A 26831-nucleotide genomic window follows, 5' to 3' on the forward strand; every position below is an offset into this window, starting at 1 on the left:
ATATCTGATAGAAATTTAATTTCAGCTAAAATTGAATGAGTTGAATTGAAAAAAATATTCATATTTGTATGTTAATAAGATTTTTTAAAATTAAATATTGAGTCTAGACAAATGAATCAATTTTAATTTGATGATTAGGAATATGCTATTTATCAGGTATCTGCTTTATTTTGTGATTGATTTAAAGTATACCAACTTGTAGTGTATTATTTTGATATTTTTGATCCTTAAAGAAACTAATATACTTTAATAATATTTTTACCACAAAATAAACAAATAAAGTAAAAATAAATTAAGCATCGAACATGAAGAGTTTTGTCATAATAACACTAGCACTCTATCTTTCTTTATCACTGGCTTTGGTACATGAATGTGACCATAAAGGCGATGAAGAAATTGACGTGTACACTCCAGAAGATATTCATTTACTTTCTGAGGGAACTTTTACTCCTGCTCCAATAAGATTCACATTTGATGATAATGAAATTCAAAATTTGAGCGATCAAAATCTAAAAAATTTATTGCTAAAATCTATCAAGACAGCCTAATTGTTTTATGAAGATCTTATTATTGTAAAAAAACCACATCAATCTGATATTGTTATAACGGATAAATAATGCAATTATCATGATTTCTCCCATTACCCATGTAAATTAATTTCATTAATAATTCGTTTTTGTTTGTTTTGCTTTACATTATTCTTTTATTAAAATTTTGAGAAAAAAAAAAAAAGAAACTCATTATTTTTATACAAATTAATAATTAGAATAAAGCAACTCTGATTTTCATGTGTACATCTAAATTTACCAACTTTCGAGTAATACTATTGCCTCAGCTCAAGCATGCTAATTAAATGAAGGATTGGACTTCAGACCTGAATTAGCTGTTATCAACTTGAATGCATAGTATATAAAAAGTTTAGAAGATAACTATTACAACTTTTAGATGATCAGCAAAATCGTAATTCACGAATTGTTCCATGCCATTGCTAATTCCCCTGGTTTGTATTCTAGATATAACAATATTTAAGGATACTCTAATAATGCATTAAAATTCCCAAATATACTAAAATGGGTAAGAGATCATTATGGTTGCGAAGATCTTAGTGAATTTCCCTTAGAATCTAATGGTGGTCAAGGTTCAAAAGGCTCCCATTGGCCTAGAGATTTCTTGAATAATGATATTAATACTGCTTCTTTCTTATTAGGTAACATTTTTATTTTAATAAAATCTCTTTTGCTAAAATTAAAAAATATAAAAGAAAAATTAAATTTATCAATCTTTATAAAATTTTAAATATGGTAGTTTCCCATAAACTATCATAACCAACACCAAATTAAAAAGTGAATTTTAATTATTATATGGTTTTTTAAATACCATTATCAGTATTTTTAGGGTGTTAATTAATAAAGATAATCAGTAATAAATTTTTAAAATTGTTTCTATTAAATTCTTTTAAAATTTTAATAAGGTATTATTTTAAATAAATTTTATAAATAATATTTTTATTAATAGGAAACATGGTTTGGTCGGGTATCAATAATGCTTTGATTTTGGATTCAGGATGGTATGATATTAAAGACTATGAAAATAAGAATGATCCTATTAATTGGGGATTAAAAAGAGGGTGTGATTTTTTGATTACAGGTAAATGTAATTCTTAATTCCCAGAGTTTTGTACTAACTAAGATTAAACAGACACATTTATATATTCAGGAATAGGTACTTGTAGTTCAAATAAAAAGGACCTTGATGTTTTCGCTACTTGTCCATATATATTTTTATATTCAAATATGGAATGTTAAAACCCTTCAAATAATAATAATAAATATAATGCTTAGTTATTTTAAGATTTTAATGTCGTATTCGGTTCAACAAGTTCAGCTTTCCAAAGTAACATGTAGCCAAAAAACACTTAAGATTTATCAAAAGAAACTGTATTATGTTATCCTAATAAGTGTAATGAAGAAAAAACAAAGATTAATATTTCTTTTGATCGCTATACTCTAACCTGCGAGCAAGATGGTTAAGTTCTTTATCCTCCCAAAGAATCTAATTTCAAAGGAAGCTTAACTTGCCCAATAATTAAAGATTTCTGCTAAAAATAAGTTTAATGTGAAGATTTCTGCTCTTCCAACGGGTATTGTATTGATGGAAAATGTCACTGTATCGAAGGAGTTACAGGTGATAAGTGTGAATGTAGTGAAAATAAAGATTTGAATTAACCTTCATGCAAAAGAGTTTAAATCTAAAATTGTAACATTTACGATGAAAAGGGAAACTGTATAAAATGTTTTTCTAGTTACAAATTAAAAGATAACTAGTGTTTTGTTTTAAATGTCTTTAAAAGCAAATTAACTTTTTCATTGTTACTTATTGTAATAATGTTAAGTTTAATATTCTGACATAATATTAATTAAATCTGTCTATCTGTTATTTGTAAATCTAATTTTTTAAAATCAAAAATAGAATTTAACATCATTTCAAATTATTTTTATTTTATTGTTAAATAAATATTTTAAAAATTTATAAATGATTAAATTATTATTTTTAAAATTGCAACTATATCTAATAAATAAAATTTTATTATTAGCAATTATTTTACTAATACCATCAACACATTTTTAGTTTACTATGATGAATTAAAATATACTAAATATTAATTAAATAAATTTAATTAACATGAAGATATTTTTTCATAAATAGGATTTACATTAAAATATTATGAAATCAAGTATAAAATTTAATTTGTATTTTTATATAAAGAAGGTTATTGATTAATTTTTTTTTTTACAATACGATCAAATAATAATTAAAAATAATGCAATTAAGCTAACGCTTTTATCCTCATCCATTATAATTTAACACTATTTCCACTTAAAATTTATAAATATTTCGAATTTTTTTTTAATTTTTGATAAATATTTACATGATAAAGATAATAAATTTGACTAAATCTTAATTATAAATTTGCATTTATTTGTATTAACTTTTGCATTTAATAAAAAAATATATCAGATTTATAATAATGTATAAAATATTAGAAATAAAGCTTAACTTTAGTTTAATTAATAAATACAAATACATATTTAAAAAAATGCGATGCATAATTTTTTTTCAATTTTCCTTAATTTCTTCATAAGTATAAACAACACGATCATTAATTAAATCATCATGGTATTGAACAAGTTTTTGTTCGAGTGTTTCAAATAGCTTATCTCTTGGACAAGGTTCTTCTACCTTGGTGTAGGTACACTATTTAATATTAAAAATAAAAATTAGAATAATTATTTTTAAAATAAAAAAAGCTTTATTTAATCAAAAAAATAATTTAAAAAAAGGTGATAGGTTTTACCTTAACCTTGACAAAGCCTCCCTTAATTTCTTCTTCACCTAACCAGATAGTGAAAGGAATTTAGTTTTCATAAGCATAATCTAATTGTTTTCTAGGTTTAGGTTTTTCTGAGTAAATAATTTCAGTCTTGAGTCCACGAGCCCACATTTCGTTTACTAATCTAAGTTTTTCTTTGCATAAGCCATTACCAACAGTGCAAACTAAAAATTCTGTTTCAGTTGCTCTGATTGATAATTTTTTCTTATATTGTTCTTCCAAAATATTGAAAACACGTTCAATACCAACAGAACCACCGACTGAAGGAATTTATTTGGAAGAGAACATTCCAACTAAGCCATCATAACGGCCACCACCACCAATAGAGCCGATGTTAGCACCTTCAAGAACAGCTTCGTAAATCATACCTAATAAATAAATAAATATATTTTAGATATTTAACTAAATTTATTTGCTTTTTTACCTGTATAGTAATCAAGTCCTCTTGCCAATGAGAGATCAAAGCTAACATTAGAAAGGCAGTTCATAGCTTCTAAGTAATCGAAAAGAAGAGTCATTTCTTATACTCCCTATCTACCAGCTTCGGAAGCATCAAATAATTTGTCATCCTTGATTTTTTATAATAACTCAAAAGGCTTGCCCTTGTAAGAAACAAAATGTCCTAATTTATCTACAATAACAACATCAAGACCTTTGTCTTCAATTAATTCTCTTCTAACTTCTGACCAAGGTTCCTATTTTTTTATTTATTATTATTATTTTAGTAAAAATACATTAATTCTATATTATTAGTTACCTTATCAAGCTTGTCGATTGAAGAACAAATAGTTTTGAACTTAGAATGAGGAGCACCAGCTATCTCAATCATGGCATCCAAAATTTTACGAGAGTTAACTTTAATAGTGAAAGGAGAGCCGAGTTCTAATGCTTATAAAATATCATTGACGACCTTAATAATTTCAGCATCAGGAATCATAGGATCGTAATTACCAGCAATATCGATATCGCATTGATAGAATTCTCTATATCTTCCCTTAGTCATGTTAGGTTAATCTCTTCTATAGACCTAAAAAATCAAATATTATAATAAGCTGCTTTTTATAATTCTTAAATTACCTTGGCAATGTGGAATCTCTTGAAGTTTGTAAGAGATTGAGTAGCAAGAAAACGGGCAAAAGGAACGGTAAGATCGTATCTAAGAGATAAGAGTTCACCACCTTAATCGTCAAGATCGTAAATCAATTTAGAGTCATTACCATACTTACCAGTAAGGGTTTCCTTAAGTTCAAAAACAGGAGTATCGATTTCAACAGCACCGTGTTGAAGTAAAATACCTTAAATGATCTTGAAAACCTTTCTTTTGATTGCCATTTAAAGAGGGTTGAAATCTCTTGTACCTTTAGGAATCTTAGGCTTACGTCTTTCTTCATTACGAGGGGCAATTAATTCATCGATTTAAGCTAAGAGCTAGTTGTTGTGTAAGCTGAAATAGTTTTAGCTGATATTCTCTTCTACTTCTAAGCACTTTTCTTCACCAGCAATTTTAAACTTTTCTTAAACTTCATTGAATACTACTTCTGTTCCCTTACCTAATTGCAAAAGCTTAACTTCTTTCTTCTTCTTTTTGCTATCATCTTCCTTTCCTTTTTTGTTCTCGCTTAGTTGCTTGTTAAGAGCGTGTAAAGTGTAATAAGAAACAAAGAATTCATATTGGATAGCTTGGTAAAGATAAGAAATATACTTATCGAATTAAAGAGCAAGGATAAAGTTTTCACCTAATGCCTTATAATTGCCAGTCAAATAACTGAAATTAAGTGAAGAGTTATAAGAAACAACTTCAGCGAGAAGAGTTTTTACTTTATTTTCCAAAAGACCAGCATTTGAAACTATTCTATTTAAGGTGTTGATAGCCTAAAGACTGATACTACCAAGTAAAGAAATTAATAAGTTATTCAAACCCATGAAATTCTTTAACTCAATTTGGTTAGTAACTCCTGAAGATTAAATTTTAACATCATCACTTTCAACTGCTAATTCGTCTACTAAGAAATCAAGTAATGATCTATTCATTAGTTAAAACAAAATATTTTTAATAATTAATAAAAAAAATAAATATTTAAAAAATAAATGATATATCCTTTTTTCAACAATAACTACTTGCTACAATATTATTTATATCTCCATTATTCATTTAAAGATTTAATAAAATAATATTTATTATAGCTAAATATTTGCGATATTATAAATAATAACTGATATTATTATTATTTAATCTAAATGACATAAATTCTTAATTTTTATTATATTTTTTTATAATAAAATTGTTTATTTGTAAATTATCTAAATTAATTTGCTAAAATTAAAGTATTTAAAATTTAGTTTATAATTACTGTAAACCATTTCTAACAGTGCCTGCAATTTCTATCCAAGAAGTGATTTCTTAAGTGGCTTTCTTTTTAGATAGTCTGCTGGAGAATAATAAATTTTAAATTTCAGTGGCAAGAAGAGAAATGCTTCTTTGTAAGCTTCTCTTTTCTGAATAAGCAGTTAAGAATTATTCAGTGTTAATATAGCCACTTTCGCAGAAGAATGCATAACTTACGCTGCCTAATTTCAAAACATTCCTATTTAATTTAAACAATAATTTTTTTACAAGAATATTCTATAAAATATTTATAATTTTAATTTTATTCTAAAAAATAAAGCAATATTATTGAAATAAAAATTTTTCAATTAAATTAAATAATTTAAATATCTCACTAAATTATCTAAAATATTGCCTTGCTATGAAATTTAGAAAGTAAGTTTGTTTCCATCATTTAAATACTTTTTCATTTATTATTAAAGCTGGATAATAAAATTACTTTGTTCCAAAAAGATTCCATAAAGTTAAAGCAGAGACGTATGTACTTTGAACACTTAAGAGAATAAGTTCGACTTCGTCTTTTGTAAGTTAAACTGGGGCAATTCCAGCAGTTGTTAAGGCTTCGGTAATACCTTACTGACCATAGAATACTCTCAAAATGTTATAAGGATTAACAGAAAGACCTGATGGCTTGACAAATGCGTTGAATGTAGAAAGAACGAATTCGATTGTTGACTTGCGAATGCTCTTTCTGGACTTAGTAAGTGCTAAAGAAAGAATGAATAAGAAGCCTCTTGAAAAATTGCTTTCCTTCTCGAGCTTCAAATCGAGAATTGCCTATGATAATTTGCTAGAATTTAAATCAATTATTTTGTTAATTTCATCAAGAGATAAAAGAGCTTCTTTAGTTTCGCATATGAAATCGTTAACAATAGTAGCATCTAATTGAATACCTTCGTTTTCAAAAACTACTTCTTGAATTTCAGTTCTATTTAAGTTTCTTAAACCTATAATTTTCACCATTTCTATGAAATTGTTTGTGATTAATAAGTTAGTTGTTGGCTGGCTGTTCCTACTTTATTAAAATATTCTGGAGTGAATTTAATTTTTTTTAATTTTTGTTATTTTAGAGTAAAAGATATTTTTTATACTTTTTAAATAAAAGCTGCCTATTCTACCTGCTGATTGCTCACATGAGTAATTAATATATATATATTTCACAATTTTATTAAAATTATAAGTGAATGTTAAGAAATCTCTATTTCGCAAAATTAATAATCAATAGCTATTACTAAAAAGATTAGCATATATAAAAGTACATTCACAAATCTATAGCCATATCTTTATAAATAAATAAATAAATTATTTGAATATTTATACTCCCTTATGCTTTACAATATTTTATCTTTTTTTCATCTATCTAAAGGCTTAAATATTTTGTGTTTTTTTAACTTAAGCAAAGACAGCTAAGATTCTTCAAAAATGAGATAAAATAAATTTCTCATAATTTTAGTTTGACTGAAATTTTTAGAATAATTTTCATGAAAATAAAGCAAAAAGCAAAAGAAAGGAAAGTTAAAATTTCCAACTTAGAGTTAAAATTTAAATTAAAATATCAGAATATCAACTTCTTGTTTCTTTAATCGACACTTTTCATAAAAAATATTCTTTTATTAATTATTATATCTTAGTATACGTTCATAAATCATTAAGCATAGTAAATTCTTAGATATTATTTAATATTTATTCCTTACCAATTTAGTAGATAAAAAATTGTTTTTTTTATAGATGAGATTTTTATAAATATTGAAATATGTAAGTAAACTGAACTTGAAACAAGACAACTTAATTGTTGAGAAAGTAATTCTTAAAAAATGTTATATCAAGTTAAAATATTTATATATCAGGCATATGAATTTTAAGATTAGTAAATAATTAAACTTTTATTTTTAATTAATAGCATTTATAAAAGGAATTTGAAATAAATTAAATCAAAATTTAGTTTACATATGTGTAAAAATCAATATTTTTTTTATTTACTTTTAATATTCATAAAGCGATTAAAAAGTAATTCTTTTATTAAAATATAGGTATATCACTCATTTTATGTTTATTATTAAGTCAAGTTTAATTAATCTACAATAGCAATATATTTTATTAATATTAGAGTGATATTACTAATACCAATATTTATAATGTAATTAATTATTCAAACTAAATTTAAATACTGTTTTAAATTGTTTGTGTGAATAAATATTCTTATTGGTTAACTTTATGTAATTTAAAAGCATAAAATAATTCTTTTACAAAGCACAATTTATTGGTTTTGAAATAAAATTTTTATTAAAATTTGCAATATTTTGGTTATTTCGTTATTAATTAGTGATATCTGCAAAATGCATCATTCTTTAGATGTCATATTAAATAATATGTATTGAATATTTTTTCTATTAATCTGTCTATTTTTTAAATAAAAATAGATAGATAGATATATATTTTTGAGTTGTCATCATTAAAATCATAGTTCATGGAAGGGTTTAAGATTTTATATCTTTTTATATCATTTGAATTTTATGTTAAACTAAATAAAATTATTTATTTATTGGATTAACTTTTCAAAAATAATTAAAAGAATATTTTATTTTTAAAAATGAGAGGAGTTTTCGCATATCTTTTTATTATATAAATACTAAATAAATAATTTTTATAAATTAAAATAATAGCCAGTTTAAAATGCTTCAAATAAAATAATATTTTGTTAATAATAAATCATATGTTTTAATCTAGAAAATTAAATTACTAAAAAAATAAATAAATTTTGCTAATCAGAAACAAATGTTTGATTTTTTTTAATTAATTATTTAAAAAGTATTATCAGCAAAATAAATAAATAAATAAAGATTAAAAAAAACTATTTTAAATAATTTTTCAATTTTAAAAATCATAAAATAATTTATTTAATTGCGTTTTAATTTAAATAAGTAAATTTGTAAAAGATAAAGTAATAATCGATTTTTTTATTTTTAATTTAAATAGATTTAAATAAAGAATAAAATATTAAATGCTATCAAGAAAATGAATGTATTCACCTATAAATTGAATGATAATAATGCAGTTTAGATGGAAATATTTTAAAATATTCATATTTAATAAAATAACCAAATTTACTAATCCTTCTTTTTAGAAAATAGGTACAAAATGTTACATAGACTTATTTCATAATTTAATATATTTTTCAAATGGAAAAAAAGATTAGCCCGCCGTGGGGCTCGAACCCACGACCACAAGATTAAGAGTCTTGCGCTCTACCGACTGAGCTAGGCGGGCTATTCAATTAATTAAAATTTTTAATTTCTTTTGTTTTACTTTTTTTAAAGAAAACTCATTTTTAGTAATATGAATGAGAGTTAATTAAAATAGATTAGTTAAGATTATTTTTAAATTTATTCTTATAGAAAAAAGAGTAAGCCCGCCGTGGGGCTCGAACCCACGACCACAAGATTAAGAGTCTTGCGCTCTACCGACTGAGCTAGGCGGGCTTTACAACATATTTTTGGAGTTTTACTGTATCACATTTGATAATTTCGTTTTTATCAATCAACATTAAAATAAATAACACCATTTAAATAAAATAAAAAAATATGTTCTATATTATTACTCATTTATGAGATGCAAATATAAAATATTTTTACTCATTTATGAGATGCAAATATAAAATATTTTTACTCATTTATGAGATGCAAATATAAAATATTTTTAACTCCAATAATATTGAATTATAAAATAAATATTCAAAAAAAAATTAGTTTTTGATTCTTTTATTTTTTTTTCAGAATTATTAGTTTTGATTGTCATAAAAAGTAGGAAGTTTAAATTTGTTTGTCAAATATTCTTATCAGAATTCAACCTTTTTTACACTTTTTTTATTTATATTGAATGAATTTTAAATATTGTTAGGGAAGATAAAATTTTTTATATAATAATTCCAAATTTAAACACATTAAACTAATAGTTTTATGCGCATGCTAATTAAAAATATTTAATAATTATAAATATAATTAAATAATCAAAAAAGGAAGGAAGAATGGGCCAATAAATCTAAAAAGCTATTGCCTTTGTTAAATAACCATAGAAAAGAAGTGTGTGTATCTTCGGGTTAGATTAAGCAGGAAAAACAACAATCCTTTATTACATGAAAGATAATAAAATAGTAGCAACTACTTCATAAGCAAGATTTAATTTTGAAGTCTTTTAATATTAAGATATTCAATTTAAAGTGTGTGATTTATAATATAACTAAAATATGAGATTGATCTATCATCATTATTATAGCAATTGTGATGCTATTGTATTTGTAATTGATTCAAGTGATTCTTAAAGATTTAATCAAGCTAAGGAAATTTTAGAATTCTTATATTAAGATCAAATATTGAAAAATATACCTTTATTAGTGTTAGCCAATAAGTAGGACATAGCTGTTTTAAGCATTTAATAAATTCAAGAAGATCTTTAATTAAACCAGATTTAAAATATTTAAAATTGGCACATTTAAGGATGCTCTTCAATAACAGGTTAAGGCATTAAAGAAGGATTTAATTGGTTAGTTAATATTTTTAATTCAAACCCTAAAAATAAAAAAAAATGAAAATTTTATTTATTTATTTATTTATGAAGTTGCTAAATGGAATTGAAAACACTAAAAATCATTAATAAATAATTTTTATTAATTTGTTTCTAAAAGAAATATTATAATTTAAATCTAATCATGAAAATAATTTGAAGAATGTCTGTCATATTTATATTTTTATTATTTATTTTGTTAAAAGTATAAATTAAAATTTTGTTTAAAATCTTTATATAATAGAATCTTTGCTAATCTTATATCGTATTTAATTAATATATAACTTAAAATTCAAGTACTATAAATCTTTGTAAATTTTCATCATCAAATATTTTTACCTAAAAGAAAAAATAAAAGATATTTTTAAATATTACATAAAAATAAAGAAATTCAAACATTAAAATGATTTGTAAAAAATAGGAGGAATTACTATATTAATTTATATAAATAATCTTATTTTATTTAATTCATCTTAACAATTTAAAAAAAAAATACCATTTTTATTTCTTTAAATATTTTTAGACTTTTCTTATTAAATTTACTTTTGAAAGCTTAATGGTTAAAAATAAATATTTTAGATGGAAGTCTTTGTTTTTTTTGTTGATTGATTTGATTTAATATAAATTAATCTAACAAAGTTTTCATGATTTAAGCTTTTAAAAATTATCAAAAGCTTAAATCAATTAATAAAAATGAGATTGTGATTTATCTCTTGATTAAAGTAAGCTTTATAAATGTTATCTACTGATGTTGCTTATTTACCTTAAAATAATCTATAAAATATAATTAAATCAATTTTTGCTTTTTAAATTATTTTTAGATTAATTAATCATCTATTTGACAATGTACTAGCATTTAAATCAACATACTTATCTAATATTTATATGTGAAATTAGTATCAGAAATAAAAGTATTTATCAGTGCCTGTTAAATATAGTACCATTTTTTAATTTATTAGATTTTTCTTAAAATATACAAAATTTTTCTAATATTGATTTTCTTAACTTTCTTATTCTTTGTTATACTCATTTTCTATATTAATATTTTTAATAAAAAGCTACCTACTTTCATTGTTTTGAATCATTATTTTAATATCTAAAATATTTTTTTGATATTCATAAAATACTAAAAAATTCACAAAGTAAATTTTTTTATGAAGTTTTAAGTATCACTAAGTAACCAACCGTTTGTTTACTAATTCTTTATATGATATAATTTTAGATTTCTTTATTTAATTATTAGTAAAAGTGACAATTTTAGAAAAAGTAGTAGCTATTACAAATAATATTAACCATCTGATAAAATATGATTTATGTAAATCTATAAATAAATACAAAAATTATTAGAAATATTTACTACATATCTTAACAAAATGTTTAACTAAAATATGCCTAATTTTATTATAAAATTATTTTGATGAAAACCTTTTAATTTTATATATTGTATACAATTTGAATTATAAAAAATTTATTTTTTTTGTAAGTTTACAAAGATAAATTTTAAACTATAAAATCTTACTATTATTTGATTAATAGATAAATCCTTTTGATCTATAATTTGATAAATTTTTCTGAAAATTAGTTAGCAATTTTAAAAAGATTTTAGTTTTAAATAATCATGTCTTTATTTAGAGTATCTTTTTATGATGAAATATGAAAATTAAAATCATTAAAACTTATACATGAAATGAAATTTAAATACATTAAAAATAAATAAATATAATAAAATCATTTCTTTTTTTGAATTTAACTATTTCATAATTTGTTTTTTATAAATTGATCTCCATACTAAACTGAGGTTTTATTAAAAAAACCACAGTTTCTGAGATAATATCCATTTATATCATCTACTCCTCCATCATAGTCTAATCTTTATTTCTAATTAGCTGTTTCATCATAAGAAAAAGAGGCAGATAATACTTTTATTTCTTTGCTTTGATAATTAATAGCTTTTTAGTTATTAAAATAAGCTTTTCTTGAAATATGCCCATTTTCAGGACTAAAATTTTCTAAAAATGAATGCAAATTATTTAAGTATGATTATGTTTTTGGTCTTTTCCATGAAGCTATCAAAATGTAATCTTCAGACTTTGTAGGGTCATTAAAATAAGCACTAAATATAGAATAACCATTTGATGATGGTTTACCTTCAAGTTTAAATTTATATGCAACACCAGCAACCCAAGGGTAAACAAGATAGCTCTGTCCACCAGATCCTTCATTTCCAAAAGAATTAATCACAGTATTTTTTCCCTTAGATACCAAAAGCACAGTATTTTCTTACAAAACCTGCGATGGATCATCAGTTTCTTGAGGGCTCCAAACAGAAAAAAGAATTCTTCTTTCAGAATCCGAGTTTACTTGCATACCAAAGTATCCATAACTGAAACCTATAGCCATGGCATAAGTTCCAACTGCATCCCAAAATCTAGGAATTGTAACTTCGTTGTAGAATTACTAAATCTTATAATTAGATTCCAATTGATAGTTTAAATGAACAGAGGGACCTCTTCTACCAAAATAAGAACTGAAATCTTCATTTACATATTAGATTGCATTTACATTTTCAACTTTTGAAAGAACCAGAGACTTAAGCTTAGGATAGTCTCCAGCTTTTCTGTTGACCAAAGAGTTAGTACCTTTGAAATACACATGAACATAACCTGGACTTTTAACTTATATACTTCCTATAGATAAGTATAGACTATCAGGGTTAAATCTGGCATAATAGTTGTATTAAATAGATGGGATACTCACTAATACTTCAGCTTCTCTTTATACTTCATCAGATAATAAGGACATATCATAAGCTCCAGCAACTGCAACATAGAAAAATAGACTTATTATAATATTAGAATCACTCCAATAAGACACTCCTTGCTCTTAAATATAAGAATAGGAGCATGATACAGCAGAGCAAGACTAGTAAGCATTCCAGCCAAATGGTATTTGTATATCAGTCATTTTTTTATTATTTATTCTTTAATTTACTATTATTTTGAATTAAATAAAATAAAAGTATGAAACTTAGCCTGTATTTAAATCGATATTCCACATCATAATTGATTAATTAATTTTAATCAAGAAGCTACGTCACTTATCTATAAATATATATAAAAAATTTTATCATTAATTTGAGAATAAATAAAGCCACAAAAAATATATTTGTTACAATTATCTTACTATGTATTTTAAATGTTATATGCAATAATATTTTTACTACTATTGTAAATTTGAGACAACCTAATAGATTATTAAAACTAATAAAACTACAACTCCAAATATTTATGTATTATATGATGTATCTAAATTTTTATAAATATTTTAAAATCATTACTATTCTACATTATATTTTTACAATATTAACAAACAATTAGTTAATAATTATAAATCATTATTTACGACTATAAAAACGAATCTTATTTTGGTTATACTAATTTTTTTTCTCATACTAAATTTGAATACACGTAAATTTAGTAAGATTTTTAAGGTATTGTTTCAAACTAACAAAATATTTTAAGAAAAAAGTAAATATTTTACAAAAAGGAAAAATTTCAACTAAACTAAATAATATTTTTATTAAAAATTATATTCCATGAGAATTTTCATTTTATAAATCATAAAAATTTCTCTTTCTAAAATAGAAATTATCAAAAAATATTTCTGAAACCTATTTATTAAAGTTAATTAAAATTGTGGAATTTTGATAGTATTATATAATAAAAAAAATGTTCTTTAAATAATATAAAATATTTTGTTTGAGTTAGAAAATATTTTTGAACTTTAAAAGTAATAAATTTCTTTTAGTTTATTTTAAGAATTACAGAAAGTAATAAAAAAATAAATACCATTATTGATAATTTATTAAAAGAACACTAGAATATAATTAATTAGTTGATACTAATAAAATATGAAAAATTATGTTTTATAAAGTATTCTGATAATTTTTATTCAATGAAGAATAATTAATTTGTAAAATAATTAAAAAATATTGGCAAAACCTTAGTGTAGTTACATAACATTAAATTTTTGATTTATTTTTTGTATTACAAGTCAATAAAAATGCTTTATTTATTATTTACAAGCTTAATCTATATTAAAAGCTTTAAGTTATATTTTTACTATCTATTTTTGGTCTATATTTTATATTTTCTATACTTTTATTCCAAATATTTTGTAATAAGTTTCACTAAAAAAAATAAAAAAAATGAATAAAATAAAAATAAATTAAAATAAATTTAGATGATTTATTTGTTCTTTAAGGTTTAAGTAATTTATTTTGATGATGCTTCTAGTTGCATAAGCTTACAATGGATTTTTATGTTAAAAATAAAATAAATAGAACAAATTAATATATTTATTTACCTTAAAATTTAAAAAGTATTACTAGCCTTAGAAATATAAATCTAAGTAAAAAAAGCTTCATTATTAATTAGATGCAGTTATATTTTTTATTATTTATTTTAACTTTACTATAGACTTAGAAGAGATATTTTTAAATTAAATTTAAAGTCTTGTAAAAATTAAACAAAGAATAAGCTTTAGCATAAAATTTATATTTTAATATCTATTTTTGGTCATTATTTTATATTTTCAATATTTTTATTCCAAATATTTTGAAATAAGTTTCACTATAAAAAAAAAAAATGAATAAAATAAAAATAAATTAAATTAAATTTAGATGATTTATTTGTTCTTTAAGGTTTAACTAAATTATTTTAATGATGTTTCTAGCTTGCATAAGTTTACAATGGATTTTTATGATAAAAATAAAATAAATAGAACAAATTAATATATTTATTTACCTTAAAATTTAATAAGTATTACTAGCCTTAGAAATATAAATCTAAGTAAAAAAAGCTTTATTAATAATTAGGTGCAGTTATATTTTTTATTATTTATTCTAACTTTATTTTATATTTTTAAAAGATATTTTTAAATTAAATTTAAAGTCCTGTTAAAAATTAAACAAAGAATTTTTTATAAACAATACAATAAAATAAATATTCATTCATTTATGTTTTTAATTTTCATTCATTTATTTTTTTAAATTGTTAATGAGTCACTTACTTTTAGTAAAAACTTCACCTTTTCTTACTTTAGTTTTATCAAAAAAGCCACAGTTTTTAAGATAGTACCCATTTTCAGCATCTACTCCTCCATCATAATCATATCTTTATTATTTATCAGCAGTCTCATCATAACTAAAAGATGCTGACAATACCTTTACATCTTTTCCATTATAGTTAACAGCTTTTTAGTTATTAAAATAAGCTTTTCTTGAAAGATTTCCTTTTTCTGGATCAAAATTTTCTAAGAATGAGTATAAGCCAGTTAAGTAGGATTAAGTTTTTGGTCTTTTCCATGAAGCAATCAATATGTAGCCTTCAGATTTAGTAGGGTCTTTAAAATAGGCACTGAAAGTAGAATATCCATTTTTATTGGGGTAACCTATAAGTCTGAATTAATAAGAAACACCAGCAACCCAAGGATAGACAAGATAACTTTATCCTCCAGATCCTTCATTTCCAAAATCATTGATAACAGTATTATTACCTTTTTAAACTAACTTAACTTGGTTTTCTGGTAAAATTGAGGATGGATCATCAGTTTCTTAGGGGCTCCACACAGAAAAGAGTATTCTTCTCTCAGACTCTGAGTTTACTTACATTCCAAAATATCCATACTAGAAGCCTATTGCCATGGCATAAGTACCTACAACATCCCAGTATTTTGGAACTGTAACTTCATTGAAGAAATGTTTAATTTTTGTTTAGGAAGCTAAATTGTAATTTAAGTGGACAGAGGGTCCTCTTCTTCCGAAATGAGATGAAAAAGAGTCTTAAACAAATTTAATAGCATTTCTATTTACTACATTTGAAACAACTAAGGATTTTAATTTTGGGTAGTTCCCAGTTTTTCTATTGATCATAGATTTTGTACCCTAGAAATTTACTTTTACATAGCCAGGATTATCAATTTATATGCTACCAAGTGATAAATTGAGATTCTCTGGATTAAACTTAGCATAATATTTGTATGAAAGAGTAGGGATGGTAACTAAAACTTCTGCTTCTCTTTGTATCTCATCAGAAATAAGTGACATGTCATAAACACCAGCAACAGTAACATAGAAAAAAAGGCTAATAATAATATTAGAATCTCTCCAGTACGATATTCCTGATTCTTAAATGTAAGAATAAGAACAAGTCTTAGTTTAACAAGATTAGTAAGTGTTCCAGCCAAAAGATATATTTATATCAGTCATATTATTTTATAAATTTCTTATTTATAAGTTTTTAATAAAAATAATTATTTTAAAAAAAGTGGAATCCTTTCATTTAATACGTTTATTCTTTTATTGAAAGGTGCTAATATGAATAGTTTATTTTTTTATGATTTAAATATTAATTGAAAGGTCTATAAATTATTTAATTTGATAACTAGAACAAAAACTAGTGATTATAAACAAATTAATTAATTATTATTTTCTTGTTATCAAAAGGACTTTTTTAATGACTTAATATTTTAGAAGTATCATTAGTAATAATTCTAATTATATCCAGACACTTAAATCTATTTATAAGTTTTGGATACAGACATTGAGAATAGGTAATAGCTTAAAGAGAGAAAAAAACTAAACAAAAAAAATAGATATATTCATAGCTGGAATTAGGGTCGCAGATGTCGCAGATTTCGCAGATTTTTTATGGAAAAACGAAGAGGGATATATTACTTTTATCAATGCTTATTAAAATGGTATGTCAGCTACGTATTATTGGCAAGTATTACATAATCATTACCCCAAAAATTTACATGCAAATATTGTTTTAAAATAATTATTATAAAATAAATGTTAGATAAAGTTTGTAATTTTAATAAAGTAATTATATAAATATAAATAAAAATTATTGTAAGCAATAAAAAAATTAAATCTAAATTTTAATAATTACTTAAAATTTTGCTTTCAGATTATGAATTTAAAACATATAAAATAATTTTTTAAACATAATTAATTACAGACCAAGTAAAATTAATTATCTTTCAAAATTTTAATTTTAGTTATTTTAGAAAAATTTAAGAAATAGTTGAATTATCAAAAGTTTGGAATATCAAAAATAGATATTTCTAGAAATATTTTAATGCCACAAAACAGTAAGTATATAAAGATTAAATGAAAAATTGCTTATGAAATATTGAAAAATGATTTATTCTAAAAATATACTTTTTATTACATTTCAAGATTTTAGTAATACTTGATATGTATTACAGTATTAATTATAATTTTTTGTAATAGTTTGCTTGGATTAATAATTAATTCATTAAATTTAATAAGTAAAACAAAATTCATTCTATTTTGTGATAGAAAGTTTAGAAATGTGATTTTATTTATAGACTTAGTTTAATATAAAAATTTACTTGAATTTTAAATGAAAGCTAGTTCTTAATTTATTTATATCCGCTAATTAATTATTATTAAATTAGAGCATAACAAACTATAAAGCAAAGTTAATTAATAAAGCATCACTAAAATTTAATTTAATAATTCTGTTTTAAAATTATTCTTAAAATTCTAAAAAAGTTAATTATTTTTCTTCCTTTCAATTTAAATATTACAAAAAAAAGAAATTTAAAAAATGATATTACAGATTTCATCTCAATACAAGTATGATTATACTCTTAATTTAATTCATTATTAATTTATAGAACAAATTAATTATTTATACTTCTTTATTGTTAATTTTACAATAATTATGCTTATTTCAGAATAATCCACATATATATTTAATAAAATTCAAACATATAAACTATTCTTGAATATTAAAGGACTATTTTTATCATAATTTTATAATTAAAATGCCAAAATAGCAATATCTTTTAAAGAATTTGATAATTTACAAACTAATAAAAAAAATAAAATTATTTATGTAATTATAATACAGTTTAAGATGTTTTAATAATGTAAAAAGTCGATATTTGGTATTAATTTTTAAAGGTAGTTTTAATACAAAAACAATCCAAATACTGATTTCAAATATACTTAAATCCTCAAATATTACCACCATCCCTCCATCATCAAATAAAGCAAAAAAGGTCTTAATTGTTAAAAATTTTCTTTCAATAACAAAAATTTTTTTTTTCCTTTCACTTCTTTGGGTCTTACTAAATGAAGATTGATAGTATTTATTTTCAGAACAAATTAATCTTAATAGTTTTTAAATGTTCTAATAATCAATACATTAAATTGAATATTTTGTTCTGACTTTTAATTTAAATATTTTAATCTTTTTAAGAATATTTTTTGAAAAAATAAATCATTTATTCATTATAAAATGTTTAATAAAGCACTTATAATTTTTAATTTATACTTTATAATATAGAGATTATTAATACAATTATTAATTAGATAAACAATTTTATATGGTATCATTGTGTTTTCTTAAAAATATCGCCTGTTTTAACATTAGTTTTATCAAAAAATCCACAATTTCTCAAATAATATCCATTTATATCATCAACTCCTCCATCATAATCATATCTCTATTATTTAGTTGCAGTTTCATCATATGTGAAAGTAGCTGATTAGATTTTTACGTTTTTTCCTTTATTGGTAAAGGCTCTTTAATTGTTGAAGTAAGCTTTTCTTGAAATATTTCCTTTTTCAGGATCAAAATTTTCTAAAAATGAGTAAACTCTTTCTAAATATGTCTGTGTTTTAGGTCTCTTCCAAGAAGCAATAAGAATGTAATCTTCAAATTTTGTAGGGTCCTTAAAATAAGCAGTAAAGACAGAATAACCGTCTTTAGTTGGATAACCTACAAGTTTGAATTAATATGCTACTCCTGTCACCCAAGGATAAACAAGATAGCTTTATCCGCCAGAACCTTCATTTCCGAAAGATTTAATAACTGTTTTTTTACCTTTAGCTAACAATTTAACTTCGTTTTCTGCTAAAATTGTTGATGGATCATCAGTTTTTTAAGGACTCCATACTGAAAAAAGAATTTTTCTTTCTGACTCTGAGTTAACTTGCATTCCAAAATATCCTGAGCTAAAGCCTATTGCCATAGCATAAGTACCAATAGCATCCCATTTTTTAGGAACTGTAACTTCATTAAAGAAATATTTTATTTTGCTTTTGGATTCTAGATTGTATTTTAAGTGTACAGAAGGTCCTCTTCTACCAAAATGGGATGAAAAAGAATCTTGAACAAAGCTAATAGCGCTTATATTTTCGACATTTGAAAGAATTAAAGTTTTCAATTTTGGATATTAGCCAGTTTTTCTATTGATTAAAGAATTTGTACCCTAGAAATTTACTTTTATGTACCCAGGATTATCAATTTATATGCTTCCTAGTGACAAATTTAAGCTATCAGTATTAAACTTAGCAATTTAGCTGTATGAGATAGAAGGAATATTTACTTAAAGCTCTGCTTCTCTTTAAATCTCATCAGAAACAAGAGATATATCATAGACACCAGCAACAGTAACATAGAAAAAAAGGCTAATAATAATATTAGAATCTTTCCATTTAGATACTCCTGATTCTTTAATTTTCGAGTAAGTGCAAGTCTATGTAGAACAAGTTTAGAAAGCGTTCCAACCAAAAGATATCTATATGTCAGTCATTATTTTTTAATTTGGTTTGTTAGTTTTTTTATATAATTAATTATTTGAGAAGATTAATGAAAAGAAGGTAAATATTTAAATTAAGTTTAGTAATACCTATGATTAAAAATATATTAAGAATATAGATAAATAGATAATATATCTGTCTATCTGTATGTCTGTCTGTCTATTTGGTGCTTTAAAATTAATAAGTCTACAAAAATTAGTTAGCAAGTATAAATATTTCAATATCAAAATATTTACTGTTTATTACTAAAGGTTAACCAGATACAAATTTTCTAGAATACAATATAATTTATTATTGTAAATATTACAAGCATAGTTATTCGTCTCTAATATTAAATATTAAAATTTATATAGTAAAATGTAGTTTCATCTAATTTAAAGCATTTAAATCAAAAGTTGAAAGATGTAAACCAAATTTATAATATAAAATATTATTCCATCAAAATATAAATCCAATATTTTTACTCTAGTCAAATAAGTTAAAGTGATAATTAAAATATTTCTTTTTATATGTTCTTTACTTATATTTTAATATGCTTCTATATTTTAAATAAGTTCTAATAAGAAAGACAAATGCTTCTAAATAAAGAGTTTCGATATAATTATAATCGCTTAACTTTATATTTAGTTATTTTTGTTTTGAATTGAAATAGACAATTAATTAACATTGAAAACAATGAAATTATATTTATGTTTATATAATTCTTTTTAGATAAAATGATATCAATTAAAACACTCTCAAAACAACTTTAAAGTGTGATAGAATAAGATGAGAGTAAATTTGAAAAAGTAAAACTTTATTCAAAATTAAATTAGAAATTATATAATATGATTTTTTATGTTTATTTTGTATAAAATTATGTCTAAATCAAAACATAACAAAATCTTATTTTTCTTAAATATTTAATGCTAACTGAATGCTATTATCACTTTATTTTTTAGATATTAGAGTTTATAAAAATTATCAAAGGTATTAAAAAAGGTATTAAAGGATCATCAAAATATCCTAATATTAAAAAAATATTTTTTTTCAGAAAAGTTTTAAAAAATTTATTTTTAAGACTTAATCTAAAAATATCATTTCAACTAAAAAAATGACTTTAAAATGGTATTTGATTTTTAATTTAATACAAACAAATAATGTAAAAATATATAAAATATCTAATATCTTAAATTTTATCATTTATTTTTTATGAAAGTATCCCCATACTAGACATTAGTCTTATTAAAAAAACCACAGTTTCTAAGGTAAAATCCTTTTACGTTATCAACACCACCGTCATAATCAAACCTCTACTTTTTATCTGCTGTAACATCATAAGTAAAGTAAGCTGATAATACTTTGACTTCTTTGTTTCTGTAATCAATAGCTTTCTAGTGATTAAAGTAGGCTTTCCTTGAAATATGTCCTTTTTCTGGATTAAAATTTTCTATAAATGAGTATAAACCACTTAAGTACGATTATGTTTTTGGTCTTTTCCATGAAGCAATTAAAATATAATCTTATGATTTTGTAGGATCCTTAAAATAAGCGCTAAATACTGAGTACCCGTTTGTAGAAGGCTAACCAACAAGTTTGAATTAATATGAAACACCTGCAACCCAAGGATAAACTAGATAACTCTGTCCACCAGAACCTTCACCTCCAAATGAGTTAATTACAGTGTTGTTACCTTTAGATACTAAAATAACAGTATTATCAGCTGATATTTGAGATGGATCATCAGTTGACTATGGACTCCATACAGAAAAAAGAATTTTTCTTTCAGATTCAGAATTCACTTACATTCCAAAATATCCATAGTCAAAACCTATTGCCATTGCATAAGTGCCCACTGCATCCCAATACTTAGGAACAGTAACTTCATTGAAGAATTGCTAGATATTTGTTTTGGATTCTAGGTTGTATGTGAAATGACATGAAGGACCTCTTCTTCCATAATATGATGAAAAAGAATCATTAACGAAATATATAGCATTTTAGTTTTGAGAACCTGAGAGAATCAAAGAGTTTAATTAAGGATAATAGCCAGTTTTTCTATTTACCAAAGAATTAGTCCCTTGAAAATTTACTTAATAGTAGCCAGGATATTTAATTTGGATGGTACCGAGAGATAAATTCAAGCTATCAGTGTTAAATTTTGCAAAGTATCTGTAGGAGATAGTGGGAATAGTAACTTAAAGTTCTGCTGATCTCTATACTTCAGTAGACAAAAGAGAAATATCATAAGCTCCAGCAACAGCAACATAGAAGAAAAGGCTTATGATAATGTTAGAATCTTACCAATAAGAGACTCCTTGCTCTAAAATTGAAGCATTGGAACACTACTATGCAGAACAAGTTTAGTAAGAGTTCCAACCAAAAGATACTTTTATGTCAGTCATTTTAACTTTATCTTTATTATTATTTTTATTTAATAATGATTTAAAATATAAAAATTTGATTGATATTTAAAATGGAATTCATAATTTAAACAATTCTATTTACTAATAAAAATATATGTTTGACTATCCCTTATCTAAACTTATGGTTAAATTTTGGGTGATAGAAGATTATTCGAGTAAATTAAGTAATGTATCAAAAAAATTATAGCTAATTTGATAATCTTTTTCTAATGGATTGGTATTATTAATATTAAGCCAGTAAGTAATATTTATTTATCATAAATAATTATAATTATGCATCCTTATGTTTGTTAATAAAAGCTATTATTATTTTTTCTAATAATTTTAATAATTAAATATTTAAATATATTTTAATCACACTAAATATGCTATTCATTCGCACTTAGCTACTTTACATTTTAACTGAATTAAAACAAATTTTGACATTCCTATTTTTATATATCTGACTTAATTAAAGTATTAAGCTAATATGTAAATAACATGGCAAGCAATCAAATAACAAATTTACTATAATACCTAAATCAAATATTTTTAAAATGTAATTAAAAAATAAAAATAGCTATTATATAATTGATTTATTTAGATTTTAAACATTTTAAAAGACTTTAAAAGTAAAAATATTCTCTAAAATGATCCTGTTACTAAAATTGAAATAATGATAATTAACCTTAAATCCAAGAAAGGTTTAGTAATTCCAAATTACGTATGAATTAAGTTTGAATAGATTTTTAATCCTACTAAAATTTATCTATTTTACTAAATTAATTATTTATGTAAGCTTAACTTTAAAAGAGTAATAAATAACATTATTTATGATTTTTTAAAAAGTAGTAGGAATATTTTTGTTTAATAATGCATATTAAATAAATATTATATTCCTTTATTAATGAACATAAAACAAATCTAACTAACTAAAAAAATGAATAGTATGTAAATCTTGACAAAGATAAAGCAAATATTTATCAGTTTAATTTTTTTATAACAACATTTACCTCAAATATTATAATTTTTAGTGTTTAGATTAGATGATGATCCATTTTAAATTAATAATTTTGTTTATGTTAAATAAATTAAAAGAAATTATTTAATACTTAAAATAATTGCTTATTTTTTCTTTAATTTAGATGTAAAGAAATTTGAATTTACCTGACAGGTGTAATAAAACTAAAAGTAATGGTATTTTACATTAAATTTAATAATAGATTTTCTAGAAATCTAAATTTGAGTTGTAGGTAGTATATATTTATAGAACAAATAAAAATCTGTTTAAATTAAATTATAATCTATTTAATTAGCATCATTAAATAATAAATAAATCCAGTATGAACTTATAAATATCTTGGTTGAAGTATATTGCTAATCCAGGTATTGAAATTTGAAAGCTAAGTAGCTTTCTTGCTTTTTTTATTTTAATTTGTCAGAATTTATCAGATCTACCTGTGATTTTATTAAAAAGAAAGGCCTTTTAATTTTTTGTGAAAAATTAATTTTTTTGCTTTAAATTATTTAAAAAGAATATTTTTTTAAAAAAACCTAGCCTAATTAACATCTAGAGGTTGCCATACCACTAGATTTTAATTAGGCGTTAGCTATAATAAATTTACTAAGAGTCAAACTAATTCATATCTTCCACTTAAATAATATGTATTTTATTTAAGGTTTTTGAACTAAGTTTAAAAAGATAGTAAGAGGTTATTCAGAGTTTCTCAAACAAAAGCTTTAGAAATTAAACCTTTCGGCTTTGATTCGAGTATTTAATTAGGAATTTCTTTTTTATTAGTTGAAAAAGTAAAAGAGTTAATGGAGTGTTTCTAAAAGACTTTTTAAATAAAATCATAATCAGTCAAAGCTTATATCGAAGTAAGTAATTCAAATGAGCTAGGAAATATTACAATAAAGTTTTATAAGTTCACCAGAAACAATTTGAATCTTTTATTTTCTTCTTATTTTAAAATTAGAAACTGTATAACAACTTCGACAAAACAAATGAATATAATATTTATTCTAACATCTATTGAAGAATCATTTATGATTTTATCAAAATGGATGAAGAAGTCAAAAAAATTTAATCAAAAGCTTTAGAATTCAAACCAAAATTATTTTAAGCATTCTTTTATTAGAAGTGGGATCAATGAATGAAAATATTGAAAAAGAAGCTGTAACCTTTTTATTGAAAGTTTATGATATTTTTTCAAATTATTTTCAAATAAATAAATAAATAAATTAGTAGGATTATTTCATTTATAAAATGGAAAATAATATTAGGCAAAATAAATGCTATTTTTAGTATTTCTTATTAAATCAACCCTCAAGATTATAAATAATAAAATGATATTCTTATATAACTTTAGTTAAGCTGAAACTTCAAAGCAAAATTATTAACATTTATACTTTTTATCTATTTGTTTCAATTTTTTTATTTGTTAAAATTATTTTTTTTAAGTTTTAACTGGAATCATATTAAGAAAAAAGAAGTGTATCAATTTTTAAAATTCTTATTTTTTCTAAAAAATATTTTTCGTACCCAATCTCTAACTAAATATTTATTCTTCATTTTCTTTATTAAAAATATATAATAAAATCCTTTTTAATACATTAGATTAGATAAATCAATCAATCAATCAATCAATCATATTGTTAATTAAAATATAAGAAAAATAGTCAATTACTTTAAAATAGATGGCGAAATAAAAAATATATCAACCAAAAGCTCTTTGTTGATTAATCAAAAAGATTATATTGAAAACATTTTAGCAGATCAATCATCTCAAGTACTACTTATTTCGAATTTAGAAGATAGGTGCATATATGCGATTAAGGGAAATTAAGCTTAAATAAATGATGATTGTGCTTTTGCAATAAATATGGACTAATATCAACTTTAAAAATCATTTTTGGAGTTATTGTTTTTACCCTTTTACAGAAAAGTAAAAAAAAAATAAATAACACTTACTTTAGCTAAAGATTTAGCAAAAATTTAGAATGCGAATTGAGTAGTAACCTAACAAAATTCGAAAATTCTTCCTTTTTTTGTCTGAAAAAGTATGTTTAAGTTTAGAAAAACTATGTTTTCAACCTCTTGCAAAAATGGAAAAAAGGAGTAGCAATCTCACAATTTGAATTTAAGGTAAATACTGTTTATGGTTTTATATTATGATTAATTCTAAATTTAATAAAAAAATAGGCTTAAGCAAGTTTAAAATCTCTATTATTTCCTAAATAAGCCATTTTTATTGCTGAGAAATAAATAAATAGATGAAGAATATATATCTACCATTATTATAGAAAAAAAGCAAGCAAAGATAAATTATTTTATTTATTTTAGTTGGCTTTACAAAATAAAGCTTAATCATATAAAATATTTAAAAGATTTTAATAAAATAACTCTAAAAATATTCTTTCTAGCTTCATTTTAGCATGCTTAGATACTTAAAAAAGCCTTCCTCAGAATTATAGTTAAAATCCAAGTTTGAAAAAAGTTGAAAAAGGTGTTGAGATATCAGCGAAAAAGAATTTCCATAAAAAATAATGTTAATAATATAATTCTAAGTAATTAATGCATATATATATTTATGCTTTTAAACATTATTTAGAAGTTTTTATTAATCATATTTACTGCTTTTTAAAAATAAAATAAAGCTTCATTCATTCGTATGATTCTTTTTAATATACTTAGTGAAATTTAATATTCTATTTATTTTTCCCCCCTCATTTACTATTAATAATTTAAAATGTTATTTTGAAATAAAAATAAATTAAATTATTTATTAATTATAATTATATTATAATACATATATATATACATTAAATTTTTTAATAAATAAATAAAAAAATATATTTCATAAAAAGTGGAATACAAACCATGAAATTTTTGTATGGCATCTTGCTATATTAGAAATATTATAAATATTCCCAAAATTACAAAACTAAAACAGAAAAATCTACTTATAAACGTTATTCTTATAAAATTTAAGAACATTAACAACTAGAATTTTTTCAAATAGGACTAAATAAATAACTGACCATCTCTAATTCTTACTATATATATTTTTAAGCGTTTGTTTTAAATACAAATATTAAAGAAATATTAAGTTTAAATAGTGAATGTTAAATTAATTTTTCTGTGATATCTCTTCATAAAACCAAATTATAAATTTATATTTGATAATTAATTCATTATTATATTTATTTGTTCTTTTTATCCATTTATAATTAATTAATAAATTAATCAAATTTAATAAATTGCTATTCAATATTTTTGAAAAATAAATAAATGATATAATAGATTAAAAAATATAACTAATTAGAAGAAGTAATTATTAATTTTTATATTAATATCCTTTAAATTTATTTTAATTTATAAAAAAAGTTTTTAAGGTCTTCACATTTACCTCATTAGATTCTACATAAAGCTCTGAGGTATATTTAATTAAAAGATATTATTTTTAA

General features: G+C 22.2%; 8 protein-coding genes across 8 annotated transcripts; 3 read left to right on the plus strand and 5 right to left on the minus strand. All coding sequences in view use genetic code 6, as the record gives it.

Moving 5' to 3' along the window:
• Nucleotides 1-305: 305 nt before the first annotated feature.
• Nucleotides 306-2405, plus strand: TTHERM_00721820 (leishmanolysin family protein; the record flags this gene model as incomplete). Its single annotated transcript, XM_001031914.1, has 3 exons — nucleotides 306-648; nucleotides 767-1207; nucleotides 1516-2405. 3 exons carry the CDS (start codon nucleotides 306-308, stop codon nucleotides 2403-2405), a joined length of 1674 nt encoding a protein of 557 aa, XP_001031914.1.
• Nucleotides 2406-3117: 712 nt separating this feature from the next.
• On the minus strand, nucleotides 3118-6740 carry TTHERM_00721830 (histidine-tRNA ligase; the record flags this gene model as incomplete). Its single annotated transcript, XM_001031915.1, has 7 exons — nucleotides 3118-3255; nucleotides 3356-3759; nucleotides 3816-4086; nucleotides 4149-4418; nucleotides 4469-5414; nucleotides 5743-5976; nucleotides 6217-6740. 7 exons carry the CDS (start codon nucleotides 6738-6740, stop codon nucleotides 3118-3120), a joined length of 2787 nt encoding a protein of 928 aa, XP_001031915.1.
• Nucleotides 6741-9699: 2959 nt separating this feature from the next.
• TTHERM_00721870 (ADP-ribosylation factor 1, putative) lies at nucleotides 9700-10362 on the plus strand (the record flags this gene model as incomplete). The annotated part of the gene is made up of 1 exon (XM_001031917.2): nucleotides 9700-10362. The coding sequence occupies exon 1, from the start codon at nucleotides 9802-9804 to the stop codon at nucleotides 10360-10362; it is 561 nt and encodes a 186-aa protein (XP_001031917.1). The 5' UTR covers nucleotides 9700-9801.
• A 1730-nt stretch (nucleotides 10363-12092) lies between these two features.
• On the minus strand, nucleotides 12093-13301 carry TTHERM_00721880 (nematoblast specific protein; the record flags this gene model as incomplete). Its single annotated transcript, XM_001031918.1, has 1 exon — nucleotides 12093-13301. One exon carries the CDS (start codon nucleotides 13299-13301, stop codon nucleotides 12093-12095), a length of 1209 nt encoding a protein of 402 aa, XP_001031918.1.
• A 2098-nt stretch (nucleotides 13302-15399) lies between these two features.
• TTHERM_00721890 (nematoblast specific protein) lies at nucleotides 15400-16605 on the minus strand (the record flags this gene model as incomplete). Its single annotated transcript, XM_001031919.1, has 1 exon — nucleotides 15400-16605. One exon carries the CDS (start codon nucleotides 16603-16605, stop codon nucleotides 15400-15402), a length of 1206 nt encoding a protein of 401 aa, XP_001031919.1.
• Nucleotides 16606-18764: 2159 nt separating this feature from the next.
• TTHERM_00721900 (nematoblast specific protein) lies at nucleotides 18765-19970 on the minus strand (the record flags this gene model as incomplete). Its single annotated transcript, XM_001031920.1, has 1 exon — nucleotides 18765-19970. The coding sequence occupies one exon, from the start codon at nucleotides 19968-19970 to the stop codon at nucleotides 18765-18767; it is 1206 nt and encodes a 401-aa protein (XP_001031920.1).
• Nucleotides 19971-21155: 1185 nt separating this feature from the next.
• TTHERM_00721910 (nematoblast specific protein) lies at nucleotides 21156-22361 on the minus strand (the record flags this gene model as incomplete). The annotated part of the gene is made up of 1 exon (XM_001031921.1): nucleotides 21156-22361. The coding sequence occupies one exon, from the start codon at nucleotides 22359-22361 to the stop codon at nucleotides 21156-21158; it is 1206 nt and encodes a 401-aa protein (XP_001031921.1).
• A 2349-nt stretch (nucleotides 22362-24710) lies between these two features.
• Nucleotides 24711-25375, plus strand: TTHERM_00721920 (transmembrane protein, putative; the record flags this gene model as incomplete). Its single annotated transcript, XM_001031922.3, has 2 exons — nucleotides 24711-24804; nucleotides 24855-25375. 2 exons carry the CDS (start codon nucleotides 24711-24713, stop codon nucleotides 25373-25375), a joined length of 615 nt encoding a protein of 204 aa, XP_001031922.3.
• Between the last annotated feature and the right edge of the window lie 1456 nt (nucleotides 25376-26831).

The sequence above is a fragment of the Tetrahymena thermophila genome (assembly GCF_000189635.1).
Source record: "Tetrahymena thermophila SB210 genomic scaffold scf_8254515, whole genome shotgun sequence".
Classification (NCBI taxonomy): Eukaryota; Ciliophora; class Oligohymenophorea; order Hymenostomatida; family Tetrahymenidae; genus Tetrahymena; species Tetrahymena thermophila.